This window comes from Mobula hypostoma, chromosome 30 (assembly GCF_963921235.1).
Source record: "Mobula hypostoma chromosome 30, sMobHyp1.1, whole genome shotgun sequence".
NCBI lineage: Eukaryota > Metazoa > Chordata > Chondrichthyes > Myliobatiformes > Myliobatidae > Mobula > Mobula hypostoma.
Window position 1 is genome coordinate 11,530,876 of NC_086126.1, and position 13,461 is coordinate 11,544,336.

Consider the following 13,461-nt stretch of genomic DNA (forward strand, 5'->3'; position numbering starts at 1 on the left):
CATCACATTCGAAGTGTCACCGGCTAATTTGTTCTGTACCCGACAATATTAAATTTATGCACTTTATTTATTTATGCATAATTCATCTGTAGATTTCATCCTTACTTTCCTAAGTTACTGCATGTTATATATGTGTTATGTGTACTATTGTGCTTTACACCCTGGTTTGGAGAAACATCGTTTCATCTGATGGTATAAATGTATATAGTTAAATGACAATAAACTTGACGTGTAGGTTAGGATTAGTGAGTTGTGGGCGCCAGAGGGATGGTCGCACCTGCAGGCCACCTCCACGGCACATACTCGAACTGTGTTGGACGATGACGCAATACAACGTATTTCACAACGCTTTCATGTGCAGGTGACAAATAAAACTACGGCTAATCTAACCCAGATATAATCCCATTTTATTTCCCTCTCCCGCAGTCCCCCATCATCTGACGCGCCCCATATTCTACCCTCACCTACGCACAATTCACAACGGCCAATTAAATCAGCAATTGGTATGACCACGAGACACAGGAAAAGAATGAGGCCATTTGGCCCATTGAGTCTGCTCCCTTATTTCATCATGACTGATCCATTTTCCCATCTCAGCCCTGATCTCCTGCCTTCTCCATGTACTCCTTCACGCCCTGACTAATCCAGAATCTATCATCCTCTGCACGACTTTGTCTCCACAGCTGCCTGTGGCAACAAATTCCACAGATTCACCACTCTCTGGATAAAGAAATTCCTCATCTCCGTTCTAAAAGGACGCCCCTCTATTCTGAGGCTGTGCCCTCTGGTCTTAGACTCCTCGCCATAGGAAACATCCTCTCCACATCCACTCTGTTCAGGCCTTTCAACATTCGGTAGGTTTCAATAAGGTTGCCCCTCATTCATCTGAATTCCAGTGACTACAGACCCAGAGCCATCAAATGTTCCTCATATGACAAGCCACTCATTCCCGAAATCACTTTTGCAAACTTCCTTTGATCCTCTGTAACATCAGCACGTCCTTTCTAAGATGAAGGGCCCAAAACTGCTCGCAATACTCCAAGTGAGACCTCACGGGTGCTTTACAACGCCCCAACATTACATCCTCACTTTTATGTCCTAGTCCTCTCGAACATTGTAGTTGCCTTCCTCACCTCTGACTCAACCTGTAAGTCGCCCTTTGGGGAATCCTGCATGAGGACTCCCAAGACCCTCAGATTTTTGAATTTTCTCTCCGTTTAGAAAATCGTCTACGCTTTTATTTCTTCTACCAGAGTGTATGACTATACACATACTTTTGGGGCCCAGAGCATTCAGAGGAAATCCCTGTGGGTCACAGGGAGAACGTACCAACTACACATTCAGACTGCATCACAGGCCACTGGAGATGGGTGAACTGCAGTCGCTGAGGCAACGGCCCTACCAGCTACGTCACGGTGCCATGCTTATGTCATTATTTATTTTAAAACAGCCGCGCCAATTTAACCAGTCATCGAAAATTTGCCTACAGGCTTTCACTGACACCCATGTTAAAACCACCCCAGCCGGCTTATACCGGCTCTGCTCATTTCTCCCCACGAACGGTCTTTGAGCGGATGTGGTCACGTGGCTGCCCGTTAACCGGCGCTGTGCCCCCCCCCCACCCCGCTATCAGACAGGTTAAAAAGAAAGGATACGAGGTACAGCGAAGGGCTGGGCGAAGGCGTGGAAGGCGGATCCCCACGTGATCTGCCAGGGGGCGATGTACGTCAGCACAAAGCGCAGCTTGTACAGCAGGTCCCAGAGCTGGAAGAACAGAGGAGACAGAGTCAGGGCCGCGCCCACAACACAGGCGTGCCTACGGGCTTTCCTCACGCCGAGCGAACGGAAAATTCGCGCAAGGCTGACTTTTAATGCTGGCGCGGAGATGTTCCACAGGTAAAGAAATATTGACAGCACACGCCTTTGAAAATGATGTTTCAGAAGAACCGGAGGCCACCCACCCTCTCAATCCTACTCCATCGTTCGCCAAGATGGTGCACACTACCTCAGTATGCTGCTCCCTTTCTGCACTATTTATATTTCTTCTGTAACTAATAATTTTTTTTAATGTTTTGCACTGTACTGCAGCAGTAAAACAAATTTCACTGTATAAACTCAGTGGCCACCTTCTGTGCTTAATAAAGTGGCCCCTGAAAGTACGTTTGTGTTTTCTGCTGCTGTAGCCCGTCCACTTCAAAGTTCGAGGTGCTGTGCGTTCAGAGATGCTCTTCCGTAACGTGTGGTTATCCGAGTTACCATCACCTTCCTGTCAGCTTGAACCAGTCTGGCCATTCTCCTCTGACCAGGCAACACTCCCTGGATGTTTTTTTTCTCTATTTTCCGCACCATTCTCTGTAAGCTCTAGAGACTGCTGTGCGTGAAAATCCCAGGGGATCAGCCGTTGCTGAGATACTCAAACCACCCCGTCTGGCACCAACAATCATCCCCCGGTCAAAGTCACTTAGATCACATTTCCTCCCCATTCTGATGTTTGGTGCGAACAGCAGCTGAGCCTTTTGGCCATGCCTGCATGCTCTTGCGCATTGAGCTGCTGCCACATGATTGGCTGATTAGATACCTGCGTTAACGAGGTGTACGAGTGGCCACTGAGCGCAAGTCAGTGATAATAAACTTGATTCTGATTTTCCAACCCAACCCTGTGGCTGGGCTCCTTGTTCTCACTCCGTGCCTCCTCGTCCTGGACACCCCCCCAGCCCTTTCAAAGTTCAGCATGATTCTGTGGAATCTCCTCTCCTGCCTTCTAAACAATACAACACCGCGCACTCAATTTCTGCTCACAAGGCCATGCCCCTAAAGTTATTCCTTAAAAGCTGAAAACCCCGACCACAATATAAAGGGGTGTGGAAGGCAGGAGCGCAAGCTGACCATTCGGCCCATTGAGTCAGTTCTAACACTCAATCGTGGCTGATTTAACTGCTCTCTCAACCCCCTCCTCCAACTTTCTCCCTGTAACCTTTGACACCTTCACCAATCAAGAATCTATCAGCACTTACTAATCAAGGAACTATAAACCTCCGCTTTAAATATACCCAGTGTCCTGGGTCTCCACAGCATCTGTGGCAATAAATTCCACAGATTCACCACCGTCTGGCTAATGAAATTCTTCCACATCTCCACTCTAATCAGATGACCCTCTATTCTGAGATTGTGCCCTCTGGTCCTAGACTGCCCCAATATGCAAAACATACTTTCCACATCCACTCTATCTAGGCCTTTCAATATTTGATAGGTTTCAATGAGATTCCCCTCATCTTTCTGAACTCCAGAGCCATCAAATTCTCATGTTAACCCGTTCAAGCCAGGGATTATTGTGAACCTCCTCTGGGCCCTCTCAAGTGCCAGGGGCCCAAAGCCGTTTACCGTATTCCATGTGCGGTCTGACCCTATTAAATGACTGTCTCTGTGGCGGAGAATTCCGTGGTCACCCCACCCTCTGGGTGAAGACGCTCCCTCCTGATCTCGATTCCCCTCAGAGCCCTAACCCCTGGCGCACTTGATCCTGGACCTCATTTAAACGGAAGACCAGGGGAGGGGGTGGCGCAGCGCGGGTGGGGAGATACTTGCCTTGCTACAGAGGATGGACATGAAGTAGTAATCGAGCAGGAAGGTCTCGGAAAAGCGGCTGTAGTCGAAGCGGAAGAAGAGGACGGTGAAGCTGAGGGTCACGTACTGATGACACGGGCAGCAGAAGGAGGAGCGGAGAAGTTTCATGCCCGCCACCGTTATGAAGAGCGGGTCAGTGCTGTGAAGGAGGGGGGAGACAGAAGGGAATTAAACAGGAGGCCACAGCAAATCATTCATCCCCACCAGCCTCAACCTCGTCTGCGCCACGCCCAAGGCGAGAGGTGTCAAGTGAAGGAACACAGGCCACGCGGTTACACCAGGCACAACGCAAGGTGAATGCAGTAATGCACTCCCACGGTCTCTCGTGGACGACAAAGGTCCTTCAGATCACCATAATTCATGAACCACGGCTGGGCAATATGTTTTCAGAAAGATCCCACGGAGACCAACGACAGAGGGGATGGATGACTCAGTGTTTTGGTTACAATGGTTCGTCGGGTAGACTCGGGCTCAGGGGAACTTGCTCTGCCCATCTCCTGCTGGTTGGTTTGACATCTCGTGTGAAAGAGTGTTGCAAGTCCGCGGAAAGGGTCTCAAACGGGAGGAGAAGATGGCGGCGTGATGCAGCTCGCAGCGGCCACTCCGGTGGTGATGTCTGTTATTTGTCAAGTAGGGTGCCGTGCATAATCCTGATTTGATGGAGGCGGACGCGAGAGCACGGAGGAACATCTGGTGAAACTTCTGAAATGCCTGCTTCGCTGCTGCTGCTACTGTGCGATCCAGAATCTCCAGAGGAGAAGGCCCCGAGTCCTCAGCTTTGCTTGTTGCTCGGCGGCCGGGGTGGGGTCGAAGCGCTCGGCAGAGGATGGTGCTCGGAGAGGCTGCGTCGGAGGTGCTGGTCGGAGGCTCGAAGTTTTCGGACGGACTCAAGAGTCCGCTGCGGTCGGGTGCTTCCAATGGTGCTGCATCGGGAAGTTGGCAGCGCTTGGAGGTTCATGGAGGGGAGAGTTCCTCCCTTCTGCCGCCTGCGTGAGATGATGAGGCTATCGGAACTTTGAGACTTTTTTTTACCGTGCCCATGGTCTGTTCTTTATCAAATTATGGTATTGCTTTGCACTGTTGTAACTATATGTTATAATTATGTGGTTTTGTCAGTTTTAGTCGTGGTCTGTCCTGTGTTTTCTTGTGATATCATTCTGGAGGAACGTTGTATCATTTCTTCATGCAACATTTCTAAATGACAATAAACGAGGACTGAGTGTCCTCATAATCTAAAAAAAAACCCACGGAGGGGGAGACCGGTGCGGGAGACATGAAGAACTTGACCTTGTGAGCCTTGGCTGAGACGCACAGTATGGTGAACCTGGACCGTAAGCTCAGGGACTGGTCACTCCACAATAGCGATGGCTGGCCCACGAGAAGGACGCGCTGGCCTGGGGGACGATCTGCCTCCGTTTACGCGCCAGCTGGGACTCTTCCTCCTCCCTCGATACATCAGGCACCCACCCCCCGCCACCCCCAGCCCGGCTCCTACTCACAATTTGCCCAGCTTGTGGCGGCTGCTGACGGCGCTGGCGTCCGTGGTGAGGGCACTGAGGATGACGGCCGGGTAGATGAAGTACTTCTCTGTGCACTGGAGCCAGGCGTAGACTTTCTCGAACCACATCAGCTGCGCCGCGTCTGTGAAACAGGGTGGAGGTGGTTGGCGGGGGGGGGGTGAGGAGAGTAATTTGGGAGTGGGGGGGGGATTAATGCATAACACAGTATAGTCGGTCAATCACATATCCACATACAGTCGGGTCACGTTTACTGTCAACTTGAACGCGTCCCCGGACCCCTCCGGCGGGCTTTCGCCAGGGTTCCTCGAGTTGCATGATGCATTTCTACAGCATCGTTAATGTAGTAAACAGGAGCTCTGCAAGGGAAGGGGACATCAGACATGTGGGACAGATGACAACAAGCCACTTAAGCAGCCTGGGAGGGGGTGGTCCAGATCACGGAGACGGCCGCCACTGGCGGAGCGACAGAGAGCAGGGATTCCGCACGAGGCCAGGATCGGCGGAGGATTCGCGGAATCCTCAAGGGCGCGGCTGTCGTGGGAATTGGGTGAGAGGCGCAGAAACAAGGAGGAAAGTGGTAGAGTATCTCAACCGAGAGGCTGCCCCTGGGTGAATGGGAATGGCACAGGGTTTCAAGGCAAGTATCGACAGCAGGTTTGGGCTCTGTAGCAGAGGAAGGAAGTGCTGGATCGGGACAGGGTTCAGAATAACAATCCCAGGAATGAGCTAATGTACGAGGAGCATTTGATGTCTCTCGGTCTGTACTCACCGGAGTCTGGGGGTGGGGGGGGGGGGTTCTTACTGAAACCTACTAGATACCGAAAGCTCTGGATAGAGCAGACGTGCATGTTTCTGTTAGCAAGACAGTCTGGGGTCTGAGCAGACAGCCTCGGAATAAAGGGACGCTCCTTTAAAGCTGAGTTGCAGAGGGATTTCTTCACAGACTGGAGGAAGCATTGAATTCACCACCACAGGCGACTGTGGAGGCCAAGTCATTCGGTCTATATGAAGGTAGAGATTGGCTAATAAGGTAAAGGATTATCGGGAGGAAGGAGGAGAATGAAGTTGGGTGAGACCATAACTGGAGGTTGTAGGTTAAGGGTGAAAGGTGACATATTGAAGGGGAACCTGAGGGAGAACTTCTTCATTCAGAGGGTGGTGCGAGCGTGGAACGAGCTCCCAGCAGAAGTGGTCGATGTGGGTTCGACTGCAACAATTAAGAGAAGTTTGGATAAGCAGGCAGGTGAGAGGTTGGAGGGCTGTGGTCCAGGTGCAGGTCGATGGGGCTAAGCAGAATAACAAGGACTAGAGGGGCCGAATGGCCCGTTTCTGCACTGTGGCGCCCTGTGATTCTCGTGATGTAGAGAGAAAAAAAAAGTTAGAAGCCAGGATTGAAGGGCAGAGCAGCCGCGATGGGCTGAATGGCCAAATTTTTGCACCCGGAATCTCACTGTCAGTGTGGTCTAAAAGCTTTCAACTCTCTGCCTGGTCACCGAGGAAGGAGAGCGAAGTGTTGCCCCTACCCTTGCGCGCTACGGGCGGACAGACCTCGCTGTTGAAAAGTTGCTGCAAGTCAGGCAGCAGGAGAAATACGGGGAGGGTGGCCTGGAGCCCCCTCGGGTGACTACACCTCACCCCCAACCCCCCCACCCCCACCCTCAGCTCACTGAAGGGGGAAGTTTCAACTCCGTTCCCAGCCAGAGATGGCTGGCTGCCGCAGCCACAGACAGGAACATGGGGGGGAGAACCGGCAACAGGAACTGTGCAGAAATCGCACGCTTACTTAAACTTCCCCCTTTTCGAACTGGGAACTACACAGCTGCTAAACGCTCAAGTTTTTTAACTTAGCGGAACAATAAGTTAGTTTAAAAAAAAATTGGCAGGCCTGACCTGGCAGTCCTAGCATGTGGTGGTGGTGGGGGTGGGGGGAGCTCCAATCTCCACGGAGCGATTAATTGGGAAGGCAAGTGCCCAGAAACCTCGGACATATAGGGGCTAAACCAGTAGGGATAACTTCACTCGCCCCAATCACTAAACTGTTCCTTCAACCTATGGATTCCCTTTCAAGGGCCCCTCAGCTCTTTTCTCGATATCTATTGCCAATTTATTATTTCTTTTCTCTTTTGTATTTGCAGAGTTGTATTTGCACATTGGGTTGTCCGTCCATCCGGTTGGATGCAGTCTTTCATCGCTTCTATCACGGTTCTTGGATTTACCGAGAATGCTCGCAAGAAAATGAACAAGACCATAAGACATAGGAGCAGAATTAGGCCATTTGGCCCATCGAGTCTGCTCTATTTCATCATGATTGATCCATTTTCCCTCTCAGCCCCAATCTCGTGCCTTCTCCCCGTATCCCTTCATGCCCTGACCAATCAAGAACCTGTCAACCTCCACCTTAAATATACAGGGCTGTTCATGTACTTTGATAATAAATTTACTTTGAACTTTGAAAGCCACGCATCATGTCCCCGAGCAGTCAGAGATATCATACACTTGACTCATCATCTTGTGTCCTGTCGTATGACATGGGCAATCACGGTCTTATGATCCTCCTTGCCAAATGTTTCTAAAGAACTGGTTCGACATTGCCTTCTTCTGGGCAGTGTCTTCACGACACAGGTGACACCAGCCACTATCCACAAGACCATAAGATATAGGAGCTGAATTAGGCCATTTGGCCCATCGAGTCTGCTCCACCATTTCATCATGGCTGATCCATTTTCCCTCTCAGCCCCAATTTCCTGCTTCCTGCTCCCCCCCCCCGCCACATCCCTTCATGCCCTGACCAGACAAGAACCTAAATGATCAATACTCTTCAGAGAATGTCTGCCTGGCGTCAGTGGCCGCATAACCAGGACTGTGATCTGCACCGGCTGCTCGTACGACCAGCCACCACCCGCTCTCACGGCTTCACGTCACCCTGATCAAGGCACTAAGCACCTTGCCCAAGAGTGACCTGCAGGATAGTGGAGGGAAGGAGTGACTTTCACCTCCTTTGGTAGAGACATATCTCTGTCCTGCCTCCCAAATCCACTCTTGCCCCTCTCTCATCACCTCCCCGCACCCCCCCAACTCCATCAACAAGCACTGATGTAATAAGGTTTATTTTTATCATGGAGAATTTAAGCCAAGTTTATGTTTGTACTTCACAGTGATGTCAGCGCTAAAAGCTCATTTTCACGGCGTGTTATATCCTGGGTGGAGATTAAAGACTGGCTTTATCTGCACGGTGAAATGCGCCATTTGCGTCAAGTCAAATCAGTTAGCGTGTGCTGGGGGCAGCCCGCAACTCACTAGCCCCAACCTGTACGCCTCTGGTCTGTGGGAAGAAACCCCACGGGGGAGCTTGTACAAACCCCTCATAGGCAGCGGCGGGAATCAAACCCTGATCCCGAGGTGACGCGGTAGCGTAGCGGTCAGCACAGCGCCTTACAGTACCGGTGACTGGGGTGCAATTCCCGCCACTGCCAGTAAGGAGTTTGTCCACTCCCTCTCGGTGACTGCGTGGGTTTCCTCCGGGTGACCTGGTTTCCTCCCACAGTCCAAAGACCTACCGGATGGTAGATTTAATTGGTCTTGCTAAATTGTGCCGTGATTAGGCTAGGAATAAATTGGGGGATTGCTGGGTGGTGCGGCACCAAGAGCCAATTCCACGCTGTATTGTTATCGACTACTGGCTATAACACCAGAACTCCAAAGAAACTTAGAAGCAACAGAATTGTGGTTTCTTAGAAGAATGCTGAAAATATCATACAGAGATCGGGTAACTAATGAGACAGTACTCCAAAGTGCCCAAACAAAAAGATCTTTCATGAGAACATGAAATGAGAGGAAACTTAAATTCCTGGGCCATGTCATCAGAAAGGGAGAAATAGAATGCCTTACATTACAAGGCCGTATGCGTCAGAAACGCAGAAGAGGAAGGCAAAGAAGAAAATATGTGAAAGAACTAACAGATCAAAGTGTGCCAGATATCATTGACGTTGCATGGGATCGTTCGATGTGGAGAGCCATGATCGCCCAAGCGTGTAACACGCAAGGCCATGAAGAAGATCGCTATAAATAATCTTGCGTCCGGCACTGTAAAATGATTATGCTAACAGCTATGCTACTGTGCACCCCGGGTGCGAGTGCTTATGAAAATAAAAACTAAACTTGGGAGGTTTAACAGGACAAATCTTGTTTGGCTGCAGAAGATGGGGTTTGTCACCTCAACCACAGAGGAGTTTAAGTGACGACTTGATTGAGTAACTTAAGGGAAGTTTTGGTAAAGTAATCCTTAAAGGCTGAAGAATTGGTGACCGAAGATTTATGGTGCGTTATAAAACCTGAAAGGGGTGAAAGGGCCCCATGTCACTGGCACAGAAACAGGCCTTTCGGCCCATCGAGCCCCGCTGACTTATTTTTATTGATTCTGTTCTATTCTCCCCACATTCCCATCAGCTTCCAACCCCCCCCCCACTTCACCCGCACACTGACCCACCAACATCTGTGACTTGTGGGAGAAGACTGGCACTTGGCGTGGTCACAGAGAGAACGTGCAGAACTCCACACAGACAGTCCAAGGGTCCCCAGGGCATTCTGGTTCTCGATTAGATCAGCAGCAATTAACGCTCAGAGTCAACCCAACGTCCTGTTCTCCAGACCACCATGAATTGTCATAAGAGTTCACGGCGCTAGCCAGGCGTCAGAGAACATTTCAAGAGTGCAGTGTTATGTGTTTCACTGGAACGGGGCTGCACAAGGACATACCCGATCAAAACTTCTCCATGGACGGCTTCCAGACCGTTCGGGCTGACCAGAGGTGCACTGAGAGCGGTAAGCGTAAAGGAGTTGGGTGCTTACTGTTCTGATTAACAACAGATGGTGCAATCCGGGTCATATTACGATCGAGGAACATGTTTGCAGACTGGATATTGAACTTTTTGCTGTTGGACTTCGGCCATATTCCACCAAGATACAACACTGGGCGGCATGGGAGGTCGTTCCTGCCTGTGGCCATCGAACTTGCAGCTCCTCCCGTGGAGGGTCAGACACCCTGAGCCAATAGACTGGCCCTGGACTTATTTTCCATCTGGCATAGTTTGCATTTTGTTGTTTGATTGTTTGTGGTTTTTGTATTGCTATATTTATGCTCTATTCTTGGTTGGTGCGGCTGTAACGAAACCCAATTTCCCTCGGGATCAGTAAAGTATATCTATCCATCTATCTATCTATCTATCTAAGAGGAGCGTTTGATGGCTCTGGGCCTGTATTCATTGGAATTCAGAAGAATGAGGGGCGACCTCGTTAAAAGCTATCGAATGGTGAAAGGCATTGATAGAGTGGATGTGGAGAGGATGCTATGGTGAGGGGAGTCTAAGACCAGAGGACACAGCCTCAGAATAGAGGGGCATCCTTTTAGAATGGAGATGAGGAGGAATTTCTTTAGCCAGAGAGCAGTGAATCTGTGGAATTCTTTGCCACGGGCAACTGTGAGGGGCAAGACTTTTTGTATGTCCAAGGCAGAGGTTGATAGTTTCTTGATTAGTCAGGGCATGAGGGGATACGGGAAGAAGGCAGGAGATTGGGGCTGAAGGGGAAAATTGGTTCAGCCATGATGAAATGGGGGAGCAGACTCGATGGGCCGAACGGCCCAATTCTGCTGCTGTATCTTGTGGTCTAATTAGCACTCAGGATCAAAGCAATGACCTGTTCTCTAGAGCACCATCGTGAAGAAGTAACACTCCCTCCATACCAGACGCTCAGCCTACTGCATTAAGCCCTTCACACCATGACCCACACCGCCCTGCTCATTATGGCCAAAAGAGATTGAGTCCCCCCACCTCCAGACCCCCATGGATACACACCTTCATCGCCATGCCCAGAACACACCCCACCCACACGAGGGTGCAGCCCCTCCCACAGACCTAACACCCCCACCCCCCCCCCCACACACACAGCCACGTAAAGGAGACTGCAGATGCAGGCCATCTGGATCAGCACGCACAAATCGCCGGAGGGACTCGGCAGGTCGGGCAGCATCCGCATCGGGACGGGAAAGGGAGGGAACAGGAGCCAGAATGAGAAGGTGGGAGGGAGGGGAGGGGGTGATGGCAGCCAGGCGATAGCTCAAACCAGGAGAGGGGGGGGAGGGAGGTCGGGGGAAGAGGGCAAAAAGGAATAACGTGAAAATCTAGGAGGTGACAGGGAAAAAGGGCTGAAGAAGAAAAGATCGGAGAGAACGGGAATAAGGAATGAGGGAAGGGGATGGGAATGAGAGGAGGAAGGTGATGGGCGGGGAGGGGAGAAAGAAGGGGTGACAAGGCCACATCGAGAAATCAGGTTGGAACGTACCTCGAGATTTGGCTCCTTCAGCCAGCGTCTGGTCTCAACGTGACCATGGACAGACATGTCAGTGTGAGAATGGGAAGTGGGAGTGGAACTGAAATTGATGGCCACCGGGTGATCCCAGCTGCTTCGGTGGGGCAGGCAGACTGAGCAAAGATGTTCGACAAAGCAACCGACCACCCCCCCCCCCACCCCACTGCCCAAGCTGTGTCCGGTCTCACCACACCAGGAGCACCGATACAATAGATGACACCACTGGATAACATTCACACACATGCTCAGACTGACAAGTAAAACGTCATAAACACCCCTTTACCAACAGACACACAGACAGTGTCAGAAACACCTCTTGTCCAGACACACACAAAACTCCCAATAGACACATAAATATTGTCAGAAACACCTCTTGTCCAGACACACACACAAAACTCCCGACACACAATGTCAGACATATCCCTTATCTAGACATATACACAATGCCCAAATGACAGACAGACAGACACACTCTCTCTCCAACAGACACCCCACCCACATGCTACCAAGAGGCATCTTGGAGTGGAAACCCTCTCCCCCCGGCCAGAGTGCGGACGGCCACTCACCTCGGACCTCGAACTGGCTGTACTCCCGGGATTTGAGGACCGGGTGCGAGAGGCAGCACCAGGGCAGCTGCTTGCGGAGCTGTGGCAGGAGGTAGTGCGTCAGGAAGCCGACCAGGCCAGCCAGGGCGTACAGCACGTAACTCAGGACTGGCTACACCGAGGGAGCAAAGAGAGAGAGAGCATGAGGCGGGCGGGAAGGGAGAGAAGACTGATCAACCGCCCGAGCGGAGGAGCGCTGTGATCCAACACGGAGCAGGTACTAATCGCAGTGGGCTGCAGATGTCCGCTCTTGGAATTCCTAGTAAAATTGGCTCATTATTGTCACACGTACTAAGGTACAGTGAAAAGCTCGTCTTGTATAATCACTGCACAATGCATTGAGGTAACACACTAAGAAAATACAGAATAAAATGCAAAAGTTACGGAGAAAGAGCAATGCAGGTAGACTCCAAGTTGCAAGGTCGACTGCGAGACCAAGAATCCATCTCATTGTACTAGAGAGCCATTCAATAGCCTGATAACAATTCACTGATTCCATTTAATATCAGAGAACGTATATAGAATACAACCTGAAATTCTTACTCTTCACAGACATCCACGAAACAGAGAAAAAACTCAAAGAATGAATGACAGAAAAAAAAGTTAGAACCCCAAAGAACCACCTCCCACACACAAGCATTAATTTTCCCCCAGCTTGCTCCAGCAAAGGTATCAACCCCACCCCCGCCAACCACCTACCATTCAAGCAATTGCAAACACCCCCCAGAGACCATGATCTAGAGCCCATCAAAAACTACCTTCCATCCCAACACCTCGACATCTCAGACAGGCTCTCTCTGTGCTTGAGCCTGGAGCTTGTGCCCAATGGGAGAGGGGAGAAGGCCTGGGGTGGGTGAGGGTCTCCAATTATGCTGGCTGCTTTACTGAGGCAGCAGGAAGCACAGACAGAGTCCACAGAGGGAAGACTGGCTTCCACGGCGAGCTGGGCCGTGTCCACGCTTCGCTGCTCTCCGTGGGTTGATCAGCATCAGTAGTAAAGGGAGCGGGAGGGAGAGTGGGGTGGGAGCCCCCAAGTCTCCAAGACCGGGACCACAACGGGAGAGCAAATGCATGTTACCTGGCAACACCATCGGGGCTAGAGCTCAAAGGCTGCTCATCACGACCAGAGGGCCAAGGGGAACAAGGGCCAAATGCTCCCTCCTCCCCAAGACCTATCCTACAAATCCTACAAAAGGCAGTGGATTCGACCCAGTACATCACGGGTAAAGCCCTCCTAACTACTGAGCACATCTACATGAAACACTGTCGTAGGAAAGCAGCATCCATTACCAGAGATCCCCACCACCCAGGCCGTGCTCTCTTCTCACTGCTGCCATCAGGTAGAA

General features: G+C 50.9%; 1 protein-coding gene across 1 annotated transcript in view; it reads right to left on the reverse strand.

Annotated features, from left to right (window-relative positions):
• LOC134339725 (pecanex-like protein 3) overlaps positions 1–13,461 on the reverse strand; it is a 116,775-nt gene that overhangs the window by 31,748 nt on the left and 71,566 nt on the right. The window contains exons 20-23 of the mRNA XM_063036449.1: positions 12,077–12,227; positions 5,124–5,265; positions 3,586–3,763; positions 1,656–1,764 (exon numbers count right to left, since the gene is read on the reverse strand). Of these exons, the coding sequence (XP_062892519.1) occupies positions 1,656–1,764; positions 3,586–3,763; positions 5,124–5,265; positions 12,077–12,227 (580 nt within the window). The remainder of the gene's footprint in view (positions 1–1,655; positions 1,765–3,585; positions 3,764–5,123; positions 5,266–12,076; positions 12,228–13,461) is intronic.